We start from the raw sequence: 21,867 nt of genomic DNA, 5'->3' as shown, positions 1-21,867 counted from the left end.
CAATTCATCTGACAGATAAAAACAAAAGGACACTTGATATATCTCACAATAATACACACTAAATAGGCTAAACATTGAAAACTAGACTATAGAAACACACAGCAAAATATCTATATATCATACACGTACTTCATGTCATACACTATGATAATAAACCCCAATACTTACATTTTAGTAAATCTACACTCTGTATAACTGTAAACATGCTTACTAATACACATCAGTCCTTAATTATGGATTTTCCAGACAGAAATACAAAAGGATTATGTATGGCCTCTAGCTCCTGGTTTTTGTTCAGGGTATACATGTACTGATATATCTCCTGATGATTGTCCATGATATGAAAAAAATCAAATTCCCTGTAATATCATGATCGCACAGCTATACAGTTCTGTAATGTAAGCAAGTTTACAGTACAAAGTAATGACAAACATGTTAAAAGATTAAAAAGTCAAGCAAAATTTGAAAAAATTATTAGTGTCATTTCTAAATCTGAAAATGTGTGTAAATCTAAAAAGCATTGCACCATTAACACAAACAGCCTGTCTTTGCTCCAAGTCAAAAAGAAAATTGGTCCTAGGAAGTCAACCTGTATCAAGTGTGAGTGAATGAAAACATTTCTTCAGAATCACCATTTGAAACAAAAGAATCTTTGTGAAACTATCTAATAAGTGTTTTGTTCTAATCTAAAAAGGCTGATCTTGTGAAGTCCATCAAAAAATAATATAATTCTAACTGCTATCTATTCTGTGTGAGGATGTGTCATTCAATGTGTGAACTACACCTCGAGCATCAAAACTACAAGCCAACACATTCACACAGTCAGTGGATGGACATTTTAGAAGCTGAATACTGAATGGTGCTGAAAAAGAAATGTTATGTGTCTAGGCCAGGCAGTGATAGGGTGGGACAGAGGGTGAGGACAGATCTACAAACAAGGCACCTCATCCTCATCAGATCGTAGCATCTCCAGTGTATCTGCTGACGCACTACGCAGCATCTGCTTGACCTGGCTCTCCGCGCGGGAGGAAGACATGCGAGACGAGCCAGAGAGTTCCTCAACAGCTAAAACACGTGCCACCTCTAGATCTGTCATCTCATCGTCATCAATATCCTCATCAGATCCCTGAACTAGATCAACTACAGACCTTTCCTCTACTTTCTCTGCCTTTACTAACTCAGTAACCTCCATAGCTACACTAGTCTCCTCCATATCTTCTAACTCCTCCTCCAATTCCACATCAGTCCCCTCATCTATTCCTTCAGGCACAGACCCAACAGGTTCTGCCTGATAGCTATAATCTTCCCTTCCCTCATCCGAGCTCTCTACATATTCCATGTGTGTAGGAGAGTCACCAGCCTCCATCAAAGCGATATCCCTCCTCACCTCTACAACATCTTCCTCGTCACTGACATCTGCTTCATCTATCTGGCTGTCTATGTCATGACTTGCAGAGGTGTTTTTATCCCTTATGAAATGTTCTTCTTCTTTAGCCTCTTCCTGTGCCTCTTCCTCCTCACCTTTCTGAATGTGTTGTGGCTCTCTGACAGTGTCTAATTCCTATGTACATTAATCACCAATACATGTCAAATATTCAGTTTCATCTCCTATATACACTACAATTGTTACTGCAGGCTATAAAGCAAATTCTGTTAGGTTTTAAAGTTATAAAGCATAAATTATCTTTTTTATTTTACTAAACTTTGGCTACTTCTACTGAAGCATGCATGATCTACATTTGTATCACTCCTGACACATTTCTGTTAACTAGTTCAATGTTAGTATAGTATAGCTAACCTAGACACTTATGGTATTTACCTTGTTTAAACTAACAGTGAAATATTTCAACTCATGCCATAAGTTATAAAATGTCTGATTTAAGGTCATTTGTCATGAACAGTCTATTACAAGGTCATGATTCTGTCATTCATTTAACGGTCGTATGTCATTCAGTCTGATCCAAGAACATAGGTTACATACTGTCTGATCAAAAGTCATGGTTTATACAAACTCTGATTCAATGTCACATGTCTTCCTGATCATAAGTCATCGGTCTGATTCAAGGTCACATGTCAGTATCTTCCTTATCCTAAGTCATCAGTTTTACACTCTAGAAAGTTTAATCATACTTATACATTCAGTGTGACAACTATCTCAATGACTTATTTTTGACTGAAATCCAATGTTGAGAAATGATTAGTCATTGTTTAATATTTACAGACACAAACTTTTGTCAATATTAGATAATTGTAAGGTCACAATTTACCTCATTTCCAGATATAGATTTTTCAGGGTCCAATTCATTTTCCAAATCACTGTCCCACTCTGAAACCTGCAGATATTGTCAGAACACTAATCAATATCAATCTCTTCAGACTGAAGAAACCCAGAGAACTTCTGACCAATGTGCATTTTTTAAATAAGTGTAAAAAATATAATAATTTAAACAAGAATAGTGTACAAAATATCTAAATATGTAATTTGTGCATCACAAATAAAAACATTGCCAGGTAGAATGTAATCAAAGATTAGCAGAACTCAATAAGTAGCAGACGAAGATCAAATATATTAGGACAATACCAATTGTATATACATTGTATCTTCATTATAATTTTTCAAAGTATGACCGTGAAAGTAAAAAGAATTCAGAAAGACACCTTTACAATCTAGTGCACAATAGATAGGAAGCCTAGCAAAACACAACACAGCCTCACATATACCTAAAACAAGACAACTACCAGCAATACTCAGTAATTATGTATTAGATTAGAGAGAATTCAAGAAAATCAAAAATTCTCTTAAATGTTTCGATAAATGAGAAATAAAAAAACAATAATCTTACCAATAACTAAATTACTTTCTTCATTCTTTACTTTACTTTCTTTCATTAGAATTCAAATTACTTGTACAATCATGTAGTTACTAAAACATAAGGTAATACAGCAATAGTATTAAAACGAATGATGAAGTAATGATAGTCAAAGACTAGATAGTCTACATCAGGTACCTGGTATACTTACATCGTCAGACCGCTGAGACCTGTTCTGTTCCACCAGTTCTTTACTGTGCTGTATACAGAGGAAAACACTGAATTACCAATTACAGGACTGTTAAATATATACACTTAAGTATCACAGTCAGGTCAAGTTGAAATACCAGGCACAGTAATGGTAACATATTCTCACTTTTTTCCCTTCCATTTTGGACCTTGAATTACTGGGTAAATACTGATATTACATTCATACAGTAGCAACAGACCAGTTACACTTGAGCTATTTAACACTGGATTAATTTGTTTGAACTTATGTATACAGTAATTGTAACCGAGGTTTTTGTTCAAAATTATTTCTGAACAACAGATACTAGAGAAACCTTAAAGTTCATATTACATTATTTAACAAGACATCTACGTGGTATTCTACAGCCAATCAGTTTAGAGATTTTACCAATTAATCTCAATACAATCACTGGGAGATTCTAACCTGCTTCCAGTTTTTGAGGATGCCCGGACGAGGTGTTAAGTGTTCTGAGTTAGCCATGGAATCCAGTTCCTCCTCGTTCTCCTCCACTGAAGCCTGTTTTACAGGTGTAGCTACTACCTGCTGTAGTTGTGGAACTCTAGCATCCAACAGATGGTCGGACACCTCACTAGGAAACTCAACATCACTGTCCGTCTCGGACACATCACTCAGACCCAGGTCCTGCATCAGGGCTGTGTATAGTAGGAAAACGTCAATTAGAGCTAGGTCTTAAGTTTTACTATAAAAGGTTACAAAACTTGATTAAAAACTGACTAACAAATAGCTTACAAAAAACTGGAAAAATTACATGCATTACATTACATCAGAACATTATGAAGCATATTGAGGTTAAACATTCAGTTAATTGCGAATAATATTAAAGATATTAAATTTCTTTTTTATACAATTTCATCTCTTTGGATACAATTTCTAACTTGTGAAAACCTAATCAATCCAAAATAAAATTACATCTTTTCTTTTACTATGATTTATTTACCAAATATGTAATTTCTGCAGTGACGCACTAGCTAAAATATAACTAAATATATACTGTATGTATATGGTATAATGTTAGATAGAGGATAGGTTGATGAGAAACTCAGTAAAGGATTCTCAAAAACAGAACTGGTTTTTTCAATGATAGGATAGGAATACCACAAAGAACAAGTGTTATAACTCTTGATGACCGAATTGTATAATTTACCTAAACTGTATGAAAAAGCCACATCAAGCTGAAGACATAGGTAAAACCTCACCAATCTTAATGTCATTGTAAATTAAATAGATATCAAATCTGTAACTATTATTATCAAATATCAAATTATAAAATGTTTGATTCTTCATGAAAACAGAGGGACTGTAGTAAAATCAAACTTCTTTCAAAGAGAAATGTTAAATTCAAAAAGTAGAACGCAAAACCTGCCTAGAGGAAGTATTTTTCAGATAAACTGTCAGAGTTAAGGAAGTAGAAAGTCTATATTAAATCAATTCATTAAGCCGCATAATGAAATTAACAACAGACTATACATAAAGATTTCTTAAGGAAAATAATTTGTATGAATGAGAAAAGATATTATCTATGCAGTTAGAAATATGCTTAATCATGATGACAAAAGTGGAAGACACTATCATGTTACATCTACAATGAAATAGTTACTGAAAATAAAACAAAAACTTTAAACTAAGCTTAATGAGACAAAAGTAATGATAACTGATCACAACCCCTGAGGGATAAGTTGTCATAGAACAGGCTAGACTACTTATGATTGGTACATCCTTACCACCCTGGCCTTCTGGCACTGGAAACAAACAGCAGGCAAAATAGTGAAGTGTACACTACACAACTATATACAGACAATGTTAAACTTGTCGTACTCAGACCAAAATAGTATCAACGCACTAAGCTCTTGTTGCTACATGATTGTAAATAAGTTAATTATCAGAGATATCCCACCAAAAATATTGCACCAAAGGGGATATCCCATCAGATCAGATATCCAATCAGAAGATACAACCACCATGAGATATCTCATTAAAAGAGAATTCCACCAGATGTATCCCTCCAGAAGAAATACACTAGGAAACGAATCCCACTAAAAGACATTTCCCACCATAAGAGAAATCCATAAGAAAATGTATCCACATAAGAGATATCCTGTCACAATATATATTGTAACCATCAGTAGAGATATCCATAAAAAGAGATATTATATCAAAGAGATATCTATCAAAAGATATTCCAACAGCAGATATCCAATCAAAGGAATTTCCTATCGGATGATACATCAGAAACATAGTATCTCATTGCCTTGTGAAAGCTTTAAATTATGGATTTTGAAAGAATTCTACAATGTGATTGGGGGGGGGGGGGGGGGGGGGGGGGAGTGGCTTTTTTAAGTAATTGCTGGATTATTGATTTGGCAAATAAAAACATTTTCAATCTTTTCCTTTTAGGACACAAACTATTATTACACCGGACTGTTACACAAACTGTACAATAATTCCAACCTAGGCCGAGTTCACTTTACAATGGCACACACAAATCTACCTGGTACCACTCACTGTCATCAGGTGATACATTCTATGTGAGATACAGGTGATTCTCAGGGTAAACCTGTGATTGGTTGTACTTTACGGTAACTAAGTGTGATAGCAAACCTGAAGGACAACAGATAAAAACATACACTTTATCTGTTCCAATTTTGCATTTAACAAAGTCCCACCTGTTAACTTAAATCTTTAAATGTTAATGGGTTAAAATGCAAAATGGAAACAGATGTGTGTATCATGCAAACAAGAGCTTTATCATATGACAGCATTATTCTATCAAAATCATTCATCTTAAATTTTCTGAAATAACATTATTTTCAAGTTTATAAATATCGTATAAAATAATTAATCATATGTTATACATATTGTAGACAAGTTTACTGCCCAGACAGGCAAGTTATCATATCACACTGCATGTAGGATAGATAAATTATCCTTGTGTCATGTCATGTGTACACTCACAACGAACTAAATGTCTGGACTGAAAAACTTCAGGTTACATTAAGATTCATAACCTTACATCAGTGTCATATGATAAATAGAATCTCACACTTATGTCCTTATAAAAGGTCATTAACCACACACATTAAACAATTGATGGCAAAATGTTTCAGGTTAGCAAAAATAAAAAAAATCGATTCAGATTGCGTACATTACTGCCTAAAGTGCTCAATGCAAAATGATCAAATTCTTTTTCTTAATAACTCAATCATTAGATGACACTGGTGTGAGACCCTCATTATAATATAGTTCTAAAATAGAGAAATATCAACAGCAAGAAAGCAATCAAAAAGATAAACAGCAAAAAACAAACAATTACCCGCTTTTGAAGCTCTCAAGTCCTCTGATTCTTCAATAAACAAACATACCAATGCCTCATTAGTAAGCATTCCTACTGATATACTCACACCTGACATGCATAATATCCAACAGAACATTGAAATTAATACATTGTTATTGATATATCTTATCCAAGATTGCATAAAAACTTTTCAACACTGAAATGGAAATTAACATGCTATAGATACTCATGCAGCTGCTTAATTGGGATAAAGTTTTTTTCATATATTGTATGGCCTCTTGGTGGTAGTATTAACAGTTTAAATAAATACATATCTTTTTATTAACTTCAAAATTTCACTAAGAAACAGGGTATGGGCACAAAACCTGTGCAGGCTGTCAGTAAAATCTGTTGGACATTGTTTGATAAGGAATTAAATCTAAATTTACTAGACTAGTTTTTCATGTAGGTGGAAGTTATGAAGATAAGAAACCTAAAATATTCTAGGACAAATATTTTCCAAAGTAGACAGGTGATTTATGTGATTTGTTAATTTCTTGAAAAAGATACAAGTCTATTTTTAGAGGATAGTATTGGCATCAGAGGCACATGCATGATGAAGTTATGACAAATATGAAAATTTGTAGTGCCATTAATCACTTCAAAAACAATTTACTACTACCAACAGGCCATGGTTATACATCATAATACAAGGGTTAATATAATCAGGATACATTATACAAATCAAGATGCCGATAAATGAACTTGATGAAGATTTACCTTTGTGCTGCTCAGGGGTGATAGGTATGCCAGGTTTGTCAGACACGGCTACAGTGGGGGTGTATCCCTGTTCCACACTCTGGAAATATTTAATTACACAATCTAGACTTGATATATATATTGAATGAAAATTACTGAATGCATTGGTCATAAAGATACCTGTATTTTTACCTGTAGTTATGTGACTAATATGTAATCTATCTTACTGCCACATGAATAACAATTAATATTTCTCCCTTGGAGACAACAAAATTTATATCTTTAAGCTTGTTTCAACGTCTTTTGCTTACTAATCAGACATTTGAATGAGCAAATAAGAGAAGTTATTTACAAAGTCAGAAGAAGACTTTACTTAGTATTATAATCTATTATTCCAATTTTACACATTCGTAGAACATGGAGTGAATTGTAATACCACATTTTCCCCTGCTGATATTGTCACATGACCACTCTCCAGTTCTCCACCCACAGATCTACCTCAGACTTACTTGAGTTTGTGAGTGACCTCCCTGGTCCAGCTTCTGACGTTTCTTTGCAGTGACCTTATAGTCATCATCATCTGTTGTTTCTGCCTCGTCCCCTGTCTATTGTACAGAAACAAAGACTAAATCTATACTGTGGATACTTTTTCATATTATTTCATCAGAACATTTAATGTATTTTGAAAAGTTTCTTTTTCTTCATATCAGATTATTACACTGGGGTGCATGTTGCTGAAGGCCTGTAATTGACCAATATCCTGATGATGCTTGGACAGAGCCAGACATTGATCATTAAATGACTGTATAGTATATTAACTTCTCATGTTACCACCTGCACTAAGAGAAAGAATACATTCCCAGCTATAGTGATTGTTTAATACAGGGTTGTCTATATCATTAACTTACAATCACATGCATCTCTGACAGCTGGTTTCCTTCCTTCCAGGTGACACGGGGAGTGTTTGACTTGCGACTGAGGTTTTGTGACACTTCTTCATCGTCCGACCAGTCGTCCTCAACAGAGGTCTGAGAATGGAGTGACTTGTTGGAGTCCTGTTTGGACACTGGTGTCCGAGGTGATGGCTGGCCATGGGCACCACCCTCTGTAAACATCACAAAGCCACAACTGACCAACACCAAGCTCTTTGTTTAAAGTCTAAATTATTAAAATTACACAAACACATAATAAGTATCGTACACAAAGTAAGTTTTAATTCAATGATATTTGATACATATCAAAGGATCTTTGCACAAAAATTTGAAAACATTAGTTGATTACTGACCTGCTGCAGAGATGTTCATTCTGTCACAATGCATTGTATATTTTACCACAGTGACTAATTATTGTACATGTATAATAATTGTCGAGTTTACATTATTTTGAATGTCACAATATGAACTAACTATCTTTAAGACAGTTCAAAAGCACAATTAGCTGCTCCATGCAAAGGATCATATCAGTGATGAATAAAAGATTTTCATTTAAATCCAATTAATATAAGCAAATGGTAAAGTTGAAAATGTAAATAGAAGCAATGAGCTGCCTTGCTATGCATGTTTATAGTTGTTATAAAACCATAACAAAGCAGTTTGATGCTTAAATGCATTGTATTTCAAATAAATTGGCATACAATGCTATCTGAATATCAACAATTAGTTCAATGTATTACCAAACACTGTCACGCCTTGGAATGGTTCACTGCAAACAGTACGGGTCACTCAAACTATACTGTCATACATATATACAGGTTCAAACGGGATATCTTAGATGTGTTTATGTGTGTTTCAGTGACCAGTACCAGACGAACCCTGTCACCTATATCACATCATATGTCTGGTGACAGGATTAAAATTGTAAAAAATACTGGTCACTGAAATAATCTATGACAATGAAGGAAACACTTTGACAAATTAAGGTCATTCAAAATATTGGCAATGGTCCATTGGCTACTGAACCTAAAAATATATGTAATCTTGTCATGTTATTCAAAATTACTACAAACTTTTGATCACAAGTAAACAGACCTATCAAAGGAGTTAGATATCAGACCATTGGATTCACAGGTTAATTTAGATATCTGACATTTTAGTATTATTTTTCATATCATAACCACTACAAACAAAAATAATATATTTTGCTGAAAAGAAAAAAGTTAATTTGGATGACAATGTGATGAAGTGACACCAAATTAGTTGAAGGATGAACATGGACCTAAAAACACAAGGAGAATGTTGTTTACTTGACTCAGTGCTCAAATATATATTTTCTATTTTCTTAAACCAAGTTTCAAAAGCTGTAGCATATTCAGGGTAGCTATCATACTACAAGTTGATTGAGAGAACAGAAAGTCACTACTAAATTATGTTTTCTGGGCCAAAATCAAAGGGGTATATATCAATAAACCGTGATTCCCTTGTGTTTTACAGGTCAAACTCAGCCATGCTAATTCTATTCTAGAGGGGACACCCAGAACTTTGGCACCACGGAGGTTATACCTGCGTATGAACTCGACTGTTTAAGGCAGGATCGTAGAGCTAAGAGTGTTGAAACACAAGGAACATTAATCATAAACCAAAATTACATCTAACACAAAACTTACAACACCACAATAACATCTAACACAAAACTTACAACACCACAATAACATCTAACATCTAACTTACAACACCACAATAACATCTAACACAAAACTTACAACACCACAATAACATCTAACACAAAACTTACAACACCACAATAACATCTAACACAAAACTTACAACAGACATACATATCAAAATTGAAATGCCATGCAACTTGCCATCATATCATTTTTAATTGGGTTCCAAACTTTGTTATTTATAAATCCAATTTTGAATGCATTTCCCCTGCCAAATCCATTCAACAACCTATTCTCAGACACAACCATGAAGTCATATTTTTTTTTCTCTCTTTGATCTTTATTTTTTCTTTAATTTGAATTTCAAGATTTGGCAATCATAAATTCAATATGGAAATGGCTTTCCCCACCAAATTCAGTGTACAACCTTTTCTCAAACAAACCATGCAGTGTTTCATCCAAAATTATCAGTAATACCACAGTTACCAAACAATAAAATTAAACATGTTTACAAACCATAAACAAAACTTATATATCAAGCAGAGAATGATTGTCTATGATTGTTGTTTTACTTGCTAGTTGAACACATTATTTTATATTTCAAGTTCTGACTATTTAACCTCAATGTATTATTAATCTACAAATGTCTTACTCAGAGTAAATCTCTTCATTGAGTTTTCCTCAAAAGGCTAGTTTTTTTAATGTAGCTGTCCTTAGGAGTAAAGGGTACAAGGCTTGAACAAACAACACTCATCTAAATTGTTTCCTTGAAAGTTTTTGCTTTCAAAGAAAATTAAAGTATTTTCATGGCAATAGAAGGAACCATGCCATTAATACAATGTACAGAATGAAGTATTAAAAAAGACTTTATCAGCCAACATACCGTCCCCTCCTCCACCATCATCACTCATGTTGTCTCGCGGTAATGACTTGGTCATAGCATGGGCTAGGTTTATCTTAGGCAGGTCCTGTAACAATAACATTAACTTGTGTAAAACATCTCCATAGAAATTTACATCGCTGCAACCAAGGATTTCCTTCAAAACAAACCTTTTTTATCAATACATGTAATGTATAACTTTCCAATACTTTCTTCGAGAAGTCAACATGTATCTTATATATTTCTTAAACTCAATACTATGGAATTATAATTACCTGTGTAAAGAAAAGTCACTTGTTTCAAAACAATTTCCAGTACTAAAGTATCTAAAATGATTCATAATCATAGTGGGTTTTTCAACAATGTTGAAATATTATTGTTCGAAAGGTGCAGGTGTGCATGTAGCTAATTAAAATGCATAGAGATATTCAAGCAGGGATTACAGACAAGCTTTTAGCATGTCCATTCACCTCTAACAAACACTACCAATCTACACATAGAAATTGATACAAATGAAGCATTTTAAGTATCAGTTTAAACACTGCTAATATAATTAATGAAAGGCAGAACTGATGCAATGCCAGGAAAACTTATTTACAACTAAGGCCAGAAACATGGACACAATTTGGCTAATTTTAAATGACTCATTTTCAATTTGATTTTAAATATATTCTTTTGATTAGGTAAACAACAGGATTGAGCAGCAGGCTTTGTCTGGATGAGCCCTCTAATACTGTAGTAACAATCCATCACTTATCTTTTAGAATGATCCATTTATACAGCGGTTATACTACTAAGATTTCTGGATGATCTGATGTTTATACAGTCAAGACATTTAAAAGCATATAATTGATAGATATAATAGGTATAACAACTGATCATGAATATATGAAATAAGAATATGTAATGACAGGATCAAACGTGGGATAAAAACAGTCTTGTAGAAGTTAGGAATCATGTACAATACACAGATATAACACAACCCTACAACATATGATAAATAATGACAAACTGAGAACACACACTGAGCTGTCTGTTGAATATAGTTGCAGAACATATTTTGCATTACGTAAACAACCTAGTCAATTTTTAAAGTCAGCAACTAACTTTGGATTGTATTTTATTATCATTATGATATTTCAATAAAGATAGTCTGTAATTTGCAGCCTGGAATCGCTAAATCGGAAACAAGCTCAATCTACAGAATAATATTCATTGACATCATCAGTATGACAGAGTTCTGGCAAATCTTCTCCTGAATATTTCATAATCATGTGTTAACAAGTAAATAAAAATGTCTTGATCGTGAAATTTCTACACAACATCGTGGCCATCTGAGGGGTGGCACCATTACACAAGCTACACACAGCACACAAGTTTATGTCACCTGCTCCAGGTCAGATGTGGCATCTATGTCAGAATCATCTCTGTCCTACACAAAAGGTTTGATAAACAAGCTATGGGTTAATGACACTCGATCATTTTATCTGATACATCCTCACCATACATGGACAATAATCTATGGTTAATATTACACTTGATACATCCTCGCCCTACATCGTCAATAAGCTATGCTTAACTACACTTGATACATCCTCGGCCTACATCGACAATAAGTTATGGTTTATTACACTCGAGCATTTTATCTGACACAACCATGTCCTACATCATCAATAAGTTATGGTTAAATTAATTACACTCGATCATTTTATCTGATACATCCTCGTACTACATCGTCAATAAGCTATGCTTAATTACACTTGATACATCTTTGCCCTACATCGACAATAAGTTATGGTTTATTACACTCGAGCATTTTATCTGACACAACCATGTCCTACATCATCAATAAGTTATGGTTAAATTAATTACACTCGATCATTTTATCTGATACATCCTCGTACTACATCGTCAATAAGTTATGGTTAATTACACTCTACCATTTTATCTGATACATCCTCACCTTTCATCATCAATGCAATAAGCTACAGTTAATGACACTTGACCATTTCATCTGATACATCCTTGCCCTACACTGCTACAATAAGCTATGACCATGGGTAATTATCATTTTTTACTTTTACATAATAAAGTCTTACTCTACACTGGAAACATGTTTACCAGACAATATGTGTTAATGTACCACAAATACTCATTCCTATAAAGATAACATATATAATAGACAATCACACCACCTTGACATACTACATCACACTTCATCCTCAATATTTTAAAATATGGTCATGTGTTGAAAGCTACACTAACACTAACACCTCGATCCTGGTAGGGTCCAAGATCCTACTGTACATTAATATATAACTGCGTAAAAATAAATCTTGACCAAGGGACTTTTTATGAAATGCAGTCATAAGTCATATGTACCAATATTTTTCATCAGGCTGAAGCTTGTAATACACAGATACAATTCTGTATTCACATTAAACCAAGACTGCTTACAGGTCAATCTATGTTACATCAATAATGTTTAATTTAAACATAAAAGAAAAGGAAAATTAGATATTGACATATTGTTTCAATTCATGCAAGTATAAACACACCTTACATGTATTACAAGTGTGACACACTAGTGTTGGACACATGTGGATGATTGCAGACACAACATTTGTTTCCCAATTTGTATGTTACATGTGCGACAAAAATGTGGAATAAGGCTCTAGCTAATTAGATACTAGGTACTACCTGGTATATGTTCTAACAGATACTATATCTATAGTAGCATACATCAGAATTCTATGGGGAACAGTAGAAATGTACCAGCTTCCATGTATAGAAATATCATACATCTATGGGGAACAGTAGAAATGTACCAGCTTCCATGTAAAGAAATATCATCGCTTCATAAATTTCAGAAACTTTAATCATAATAGTAATCTTGACCTTGGGATCCTGAAATACTAACTCCACAGAGGATTTTTGGTCTTTGTATACACTTTAAAGAAGGTGGCCTGAAGAATGTATGGTTTGTCTTCAACTATACATTCAATTAAACAGTCACAGAGTATACATGGTTACTATAATGTAGAGACTCAAGATTCTGATATCTGATATATATACAGAAAGGGCTATACAGTTTCTGTGAAATCTGATAAATTCGTCTATCTGGCATTAGAGTTAAAGTTAATCTTGTATTTTTAGCTGTCAATGTCCAAGAATATCTATAACTTAAACATTTTTTTCTCTTTATTCCTCTGATTAGAAGTATATAAATACTGATAATGTGATACATTACTATAGTGATCACGTTACAAAACATCAACAATTCACCACTAATCATCACGTGACATAAAAACATAAATTATCATTGGGACACAAAACCACTAGTAATCATGTGTAACAATACCACCAGTAATCATGTGTAACAATACCACCAGTAATCATGTATAACAATACCACTAGTAATCATGTATAACAATACCACCAGTAATCATGTGTAACAATACTACCGGTGATCATGTGACTCAATATCATCAGTTATCATGTGACACGATACCACCAGTGATCATGTGACATTCCACCAGTAATCATGTGTAGCATTAATATTACTGGTGATCATGTGACACAATATCATCATCAGTGATCATGTGACACAATACCACCAGTGATCATGTGACATTCCACCAGTAATCATGTGTAACAATACTACCGGTGATCATGTGACACAATATCATCATCAGTGATCATGTGACACAATATCATCAGTGATCATGTGACAGGATACCACCAATGATTAGATATTATTGGTGATCATGTGCCACTATACCACCGATGACCATGTGACACAATACCACCTGTGATCAAGTGAAACGATAACCATCAGTGATCATGTGACATGATACTACTGGTGATCATATGACCTGTTATCATCAGTGATCATGTGACATGATATCATCAGTGATCATGAGACACAATACCAACAAGTATCATGTGACATACCATCTGTAATCATGTGACATGATACCACCAGTGATCATATGACATAACATCAGTGATCATGTCACATGATATATACCACCAGTGATCATGTGACATAACATCAGTTATCATGTGACATAATACATGTACCACCAATGTTCATGTGACATGATACCACCAGTGATCAAGTGACACACTAGTGATCATAAGACATGACCAGTGTGTTCCACTGTACCCCTATAAGTGACACATGACCAGTGTGTTCCACTGTACCCCTATAAGTGACACATGACCAGTGTGTTCCACTGTACCCCTATAAGTGACACATGACCAGTGTGTTCCACTGTACCCCTATAAGTGACACATGACCAGTGTGTTCCACTGTACCCCTATAAGTGACACATGACCAGTGTGTTCCACTGTACCCCTATAAGTGACAATGTGATGAAGTGACACATAAAACAAGAATAAATCCTTAAGGAAGAAATGTGTCCATGTGTAAATGAAGATTAGCAAATTCAGCAGACTGTCTGACAAATGGTGTAGAAAGCTATATAGCCAACACAAATCTCTGACAGTATGACAGCAGCAGTATAACTTACTGGTCTCCGCTGGCCTGCCAATCTCTGCTCAGAAAATAAACCAATGTGACTCATTCAAACTCTACTTCCATATGACTTTTGACAATTGTTTCTTTATCAGACTAACACTTAATTTGAAAAGCAAATTTATAAATTAACGTAACCAAAAACATGCATAATTCAACAAAGAATTTTTACAGTATCAGGATACAGTTACCCATCTACAGAGTTGAGTTTTATGTCTAGACAGGTTGCTTTCTGCGAAAAATTCTGAAGATTCATAAAACAAGAGTGTTCCTCTAAAACCCCACTCCTTAATGAATGCTACAAACATGAAGACTGCCAGATTTGTGTTATAGACTTGAGCAAGATGGGATTTTCTTTTGATCTCCTAAACTGACAACTCCTTGAAAATGTTTGTATCCCACCACCTATGCTTAAGTAATCAAAAGGTGCCTTCCAGCATCCAGTATGTTCATATCTGAACTGGCCATAATGACATTCCACTGTGACACAGTAATGGCTATTTATTGAATCATGTGATACAGTAATGGCTATTTATTGAATCATGTAAGTTCTACCCAGTTAAACCCCCAAAGAGGACGGTCATGCTCACCTTGCCCTTCTTGTCCCCTACAGATAGGCTCATGTCAGTGTCGTCTCCCCAGGAGTGATCGAAATCTCCACCAGTTGACAGCTTGCTCACATCTTCATCTCCTGATTCATCTACAACCCAAGGATATGTTTATACCATATATGCCTATATTCAGTTAATTGTGAATATAACAAATACAAAGAAAAGAATTAAAGATGATTGATACATTTTAATCAATCTTGTTCATGCCTGAATGACTTATTCACATCTGAGTGACCTCCCACCAGTTCATGCCTGAGTGACTTCACTACCTGTTCACATCAGAATGATATAGATATCCCACTAGTTCATGCATGCAGGAGTCTAACCACATCAACAGTTCACATCAGTGTTCATACCTGAATGACCACACCACCACCTAGTTCATGTTCGAGTGACCCATTACCATCTGAAATGACCTGACTACACTGTATGGAGATGTAAATCTGCCTGACGATCTTGTGTGTCGGGATCATCAGACACTAACCCGTTGTTAATTATTAATGAATTACACAAACTAAATCCACAGCTTCCTGACCACAAAGTATTGATCCAGCTATACGGTACTCCTTTAACTTTAATTTTTGGTCGAGAACTTTAAAATTAAAACGCGACTGAAGAATTAAACCCATGTTGTCCTACCTACCATCAGACTGTTGCTGGATGGGTAATCCAAATTCAGGGGTGATGGTATTATCACGTGGTGTGGGTGTAGCACTTGGTATTCCCATGGATGAGCGAGGGGTAGTATTAACACTGCTGGCCCCGCTCACGGACCGACGTAGTTTCATGTTGTGGTCACGAATTAACTGACAACATCCGTGTTGGGCCGTCATCATTGCAATGTCTTCTGCTGTAAAGCCTGTCAGAAGTAAAGTTCAAACAAACGTAATAAATTCACAGATATTCTAACAATAGGAATCACAGTTATGTGATGGTAAGTCTGTGACTGATCGGCCAGTACATAAACAAGTTAACACAGTCTGAGGATTACTTAAACACTGCACACTTAACAAAATTAATGATTCTAGCTCTGTCTTTAATAAAATCTCTTTATAATCAATGTCTGCTAATAGTTTTCTGATTGATATGTAATGTTGATGATATTTAGAAGAGAGGGTCCACCTTTAGTGTCTTTGATCATTGTGTTAGCGTTACACTGAAGGAGGAGCTGGACAGCTGTCACGGATCCATCATAACTGGCCAGCATCAACGGAGTTCTGTAAAAGTATTGTTACTGCAGATAAATCATGACAAAGGCACAATTCGAGATTATAAGAATCACCATTTTTCAGGTTTTTCCAATACAAATATTATATTTTAAATATCAATTTCCTATGACAGTATAGGTGAAATAGGTGAATGGAATCATTTTAAACATTTCAGTTTTCTGGTAGGATGTAAAGGTTCCTGGTCTTAGATGCATAGTTTGGTTAGCTTACATTTTGTTTTCTGGTCAAAACTTATCAAAATTTTCACATTAGCTTTCAAAAACTGAATGATTTTATGATGAAAGCAAGACACTGATAAATACTGGTAAGGTGTAGGGTCTTTCTTAGTGTGTAGGGTTGCAAGTTCAGTGTGTTCAATGAATCTGTCGAGGAGTATTAACTAGGTGTAGAGTCTGTCTTAGTGTGTAGGGTAGCAAGTTCAGTGTGATCAATGAATCTGTCGAGGAGTTCTAACTAACTAACTAGGTGTAGAGTCTGTCTTAGTGTGTAGGGTAGCAAGTTCAGTGTGATCAATGAATCTGTCGAGGAGTTCTAACTAACTAACTAGGTGTAGAGTCTGTCTTAGTGTGTAGGGTAGCAAGTTCAGTGTGATCAATGAATCTGTCGAGGAGTTCTAACTAACTAACTAGGTGTAGAGTCTGTCTTAGTGTGTAGGGTAGCAAGTTCAGTGTGATCAATGAATCTGTCGAGGAGTTCTAACTAACTAACTAGGTGTAGAGTCTGTCTTAGTGTGTAGGGTAGCAAGTTCAGTGTGATCAATGAATCTGTCGAGGAGTTCTAACTAACTAACTAGGTGTAGAGTCTGTCTTAGTGTGTAGGGTAGCAAGTTCAGTGTGATCAATGAATCTGTCGAGGAGTTCTAACTAACTAACTAGGTGTAGAGTCTGTCTTAGTGTGTAGGGTAGCAAGTTCAGTGTGATCAATGAATCTGTCGAGGAGTTCTAACTAACTAACTAGGTGTAGAGTCTGTCTTAGTGTGTAGGGTAGCAAGTTCAGTGTGATCAATGAATCTGTCGAGGAGTTCTAACTAACTAACTAGGTGTAGAGTCTGTCTTAGTGTGTAGGGTAGCAAGTTCAGTGTGATCAATGAATCTGTCGAGGAGTATTAACTAGGTGTAGGGTCTGTCTTAGTGTGTAGGGTAGCAAGTTCAGTGTGATCAATGAATCTGTCGAGGAGTATAAACTAGGTGTAGAGTCTGTCTTAGTGTGTAGGGTAGCAAGGTCAGTGTGTTCAAAGAATCTGTCGAGGAGTTGTAACTAACTAACTAGGTGTTGCCGGACATGTGATTGTATAGGATAGTGAGATCAGTGCTGACAGAAGTTACTGCGCAGCAATAGGTGTTCCCAGAACCTGTCGGCCATGAGAACTATGGTAGCTGTAGTGTTATATATATATATATACCTACCTGCCATTGACATCTGAAACATCTACTGATGCCTTGCTGTCGAACAACAGTATCCTTATTATCTCTGGCTTCTTGCCCTTACAGGAAATATGCAGTGGTGTACAACCCTCCTGTGAAAAAAATTCTCATCAATAATTGGCAGATTACAAATGCTAGTGCTATACTGATGAGGTGTTTTTTGTTAAGGTATTTCATTCTCACAAGAGATGATTTTGTGTGATGACAGCTCAACCAACAAATCATGTCTGTCCCTTTTGGACAAATGAGTGTAAATTGCCACCTCCATGAAACTTGATCAAGCAGACACTTTAGGAACTGTGACTACAACATCTAGAGGCATTACAACAACAGGCAGGGTAACTTGCTGTTACATTCCAACTTCTACAAACCCCCGTTCAAAAGTAGATGGCTTAAATGATATTTTCTTTGAACTATCAAGTTATTTTTATACATTTTTACTACAGTGATAAAGATAGACTTTCAAATGTGGAACAAAACAACTACTAGTGTAATATATCTGATTAGAAAGTTATACAGTCATCCTGATGATGCATTTTGCTGACCTTGTTCTTTTTGTCGATAGTGGCACCATTACGGAGGAGGACTTTGACAATATTGGTGTAGCCATTGCGGACAGCGATGTGGAGGCTAGCGTCACCATCACGATCTATCGCATCCACATCTCCACGATGCTCAAGCAGTAGCATCACACATTCTTCTCGGTTACACTCCACCGCCTGGAGACAAAGTCAATGATATTCAATATTATAATTGAAGGCTTTGTCATTACAGACTAAAGAAATCAGGGACTTCATTAGTAGGGATTGAAAAAAAATCAGAGACTTTGTCAGTAGGGACAAAAAATAATCACAAGCTTTGTCAATAAATAATTGTTGATGTTTAGTTTTACTATAGACAAATATAACTTTGTTAGGGAAGAAAAAAAAAACTTTATTGTCAGTGATCATAAAGAAGCAATTTACCAGGACAAACAGTGCTTGTATTTTGTCAGTAATTGCAAACAGGAGACAGGGTCTTTGCCAGTAGAAACAAAAAAGATTAATGAAGAAAGCTCTCTAGTGAGCCATTACCTTGATGACATTATACATTTATATTATACTAGCTTACATGAAGTCCCTAACATTGATAAACAGAATTTAAATGTGAGCTCCTTCAGGAAGAAAATAATATGGGCCCCATTCTTACATGACAATACATTATTCCAAATGCTTCAGTTTACCTGTGATATTGTCAAGGTTCCAGATTGGTCAATTGTCTTACTGAACTAAGATAAATTGACAGAATTGATGAAGAAACGCCTGTTTACAGTACTTTTGGTACTACTTCACCAGAAAGTATCATATTTAAAGAGATTAAATATTTATACTTTGATAAGAGCTAGCGGAAGCAGAGGTTGTATTACTAGACCTTGCAAGAACAAAGATCAATATTAATTAAGACAGTGACTTCCAAGAAAACAACTTGTAGGTGGCAGATGGCCAAGGTGGGAAAACTTATTGATTTGTAGATCACACATGAATGTGGCACTGGCAGAGATACGTTGTGGTACCAAGGTATTCCAGAGGAATAATTAACAGGTAGAAAGCATGTAACTTTTATATCTTGAGGCAGTTTTAGCAGATGCTGGCATAACTCTGCATTTACCTGCAACAAATAGGTGGCTTGGCAGAAAGCTTTAACTTCCAGAAATAAAACTTCAGTACTATTTATTGTCTACAAAGGATGTCATGTGGTGAACCTAAGTAAAAACACATAGCTTGTCTTTCCAAGTTATATAGGGGAAACCTGTTTACTATTGACTTCTAAATGTAAGCATTATTGTTGTCAATGATATTGTGAAGTAGGTACTGCTACCCATTCATTTTAACTCACTCAGTCAACTCTTTTGAACATATCTATTATATGTCACTTAACGATGTCATCGATATCAAGAAGCAAGAAGTTTTTTTAACCATTTCCCTTCAGATACAAGAATACCTGCAGGCTAAGAAAAGCTACAATATAAAATAAGTGAACTGGACTTATGATGGAGTCCAGGATGCTACCTTGATGAGCGGGGTTTTACTGTCGTTGTCACCAACATTCGTCTTGGCATGCCATTCTAGTAGTTCTTGTACCACACCAGAGTGACCCTGTACACATGCCAAATGGAGAGCAGTTCTGAAATTCAAACAGTTTTATGTTAAGAGCCAAAAACATCTAATTGTAAGTCAAAATAACTGACAAGTTGAAGTTGCATTTAACTTTATCTGACAAGTTGAAGTTGCGTTTTAAACTTTCTAATTTGACCAAGTTGAATTTGTGTTTTAAACTTTCTAATTTGATCAAGTTGAAGTTGTTGTTTTAAACTTTCTGATTTGACCAAGTTGAAGGTGTGTTTCACTTTCAGATAGAAAGTTCTAAAATGTGACTTATTAAACTTAAAAGACTGGTGCTTTCTTCGGTGTCAATTTTATGATCAAATGAAAAAGAAAATCTTAATGACTTTTAACACATTATTGAAATCCAATAGTGGAATATTCAGACTTTCTTGTTTTGTTTCACAACAGGAACAGCAAATCAAATAAGTCCATGAACAATAGAAATGACACAATCATCTGTCTCCTAAAGCAAACAATGAGAATAATCTACACGTCTTCTTTCATTTTTTGTGAGTGGCACTTTGTGTTTTTATTATTATTTTGTTCAAGAATCTAATTAGCATGCAAATTCTGCTAGAACTTTAATTATACTTAGTGGTATTGTTATATTATTCTGCAGATGTTATTTTTAGAACACAACCCCCAAAACAATTTATACTCAATACATGTTACCCTCAATGAACAGACAAACGGCCGCATACCAACAGCCTTTTGATGATCGATAATCTCTGTGCATTTAGTTTGATCAGCTAGGTGTGTACATACACACATGGACTACACAGTCGACACAGACCTTCAAATTCCATTACACCTGGTTCCACATACACAGATAATACAACTCGGTCAAGTATTTAATCTAACACCAATATTTAACATTTCAGTAAATGCTTTGAATACCATTTTAAGATTTATCGGGTGCTACACACTCCCGATCGTATGTCCGAGTAATGGTGTATTACATGTGACTTAATAAAATCTCTATATTCCCAGTCTATCATACTGCACAACACTTCAATAGGGTATTTAAATCACCTGTAGAGTGTTGATATTGCTAAACACCAATTCACAAACACTCAAACTACTTGATCATTTACTTGGTTTGGAATGAATTTGTTCAACTTCCTTCTTGACGACACAATACACAATTTACCAGGAATAGTACTTTTTCTGGATGCTTTGTTGAAACTATCACAATCCCATTGAATAGATAATGAAAGAGGGAAAATGTTACTTGGCCAGGCATGGAATCAAACCTGAGACCTAAAAAACATGAATGATCACCTTAATTGTCACCAGTACTTGACTCATCCTGATATCATATTTGCT

At 35.0% G+C, this 21,867-nt stretch overlaps 1 protein-coding gene across 15 annotated transcripts in view; it reads right to left on the bottom strand.

Annotated features, from left to right (window-relative positions):
- LOC117331839 (ankyrin repeat domain-containing protein 26-like) overlaps positions 1 to 21,867 on the bottom strand; it is a 90,891-nt gene that overhangs the window by 66,689 nt on the left and 2,335 nt on the right. For 9 of the 15 annotated variants that reach the window (XM_033890779.1, XM_033890766.1, XM_033890767.1 and 6 more), the window contains exons 2-19: positions 20,446 to 20,560; positions 18,943 to 19,116; positions 18,380 to 18,489; positions 16,867 to 16,961; positions 16,388 to 16,603; positions 15,724 to 15,833; positions 15,129 to 15,152; positions 10,597 to 10,681; positions 9,610 to 9,648; positions 8,020 to 8,216; positions 7,621 to 7,716; positions 7,133 to 7,211; positions 6,392 to 6,421; positions 4,803 to 4,820; positions 3,484 to 3,713; positions 3,022 to 3,069; positions 2,268 to 2,333; positions 944 to 1,561 (exon numbers count right to left, since the gene is read on the bottom strand). In XM_033890779.1, coding sequence (XP_033746670.1) covers positions 944 to 1,561; positions 2,268 to 2,333; positions 3,022 to 3,069; positions 3,484 to 3,713; positions 4,803 to 4,820; positions 6,392 to 6,421; positions 7,133 to 7,211; positions 7,621 to 7,716; positions 8,020 to 8,216; positions 9,610 to 9,648; positions 10,597 to 10,681; positions 15,129 to 15,152; positions 15,724 to 15,833; positions 16,388 to 16,603; positions 16,867 to 16,961; positions 18,380 to 18,489; positions 18,943 to 19,116; positions 20,446 to 20,560 — 2,350 coding nt within the window. The remainder of the gene's footprint in view (positions 1 to 943; positions 1,562 to 2,267; positions 2,334 to 3,021; positions 3,070 to 3,483; positions 3,714 to 4,802; positions 4,821 to 6,391; positions 6,422 to 7,132; positions 7,212 to 7,620; positions 7,717 to 8,019; positions 8,217 to 9,609; positions 9,649 to 10,596; positions 10,682 to 15,128; positions 15,153 to 15,723; positions 15,834 to 16,387; positions 16,604 to 16,866; positions 16,962 to 18,379; positions 18,490 to 18,942; positions 19,117 to 20,445; positions 20,561 to 21,867) is intronic. The other 6 variants (XM_033890781.1, XM_033890768.1, XM_033890771.1 and 3 more) reach the window with 6 other exon arrangements.

This window comes from Pecten maximus, chromosome 7, assembly GCF_902652985.1.
Source record: "Pecten maximus chromosome 7, xPecMax1.1, whole genome shotgun sequence".
In the NCBI taxonomy this organism is placed as follows: Eukaryota; Metazoa; Mollusca; class Bivalvia; order Pectinida; family Pectinidae; genus Pecten; species Pecten maximus.
The sequence above is the reverse complement of the archived record's forward strand: the minus strand, read 5'-3'. Positions and strand labels throughout refer to the sequence as shown.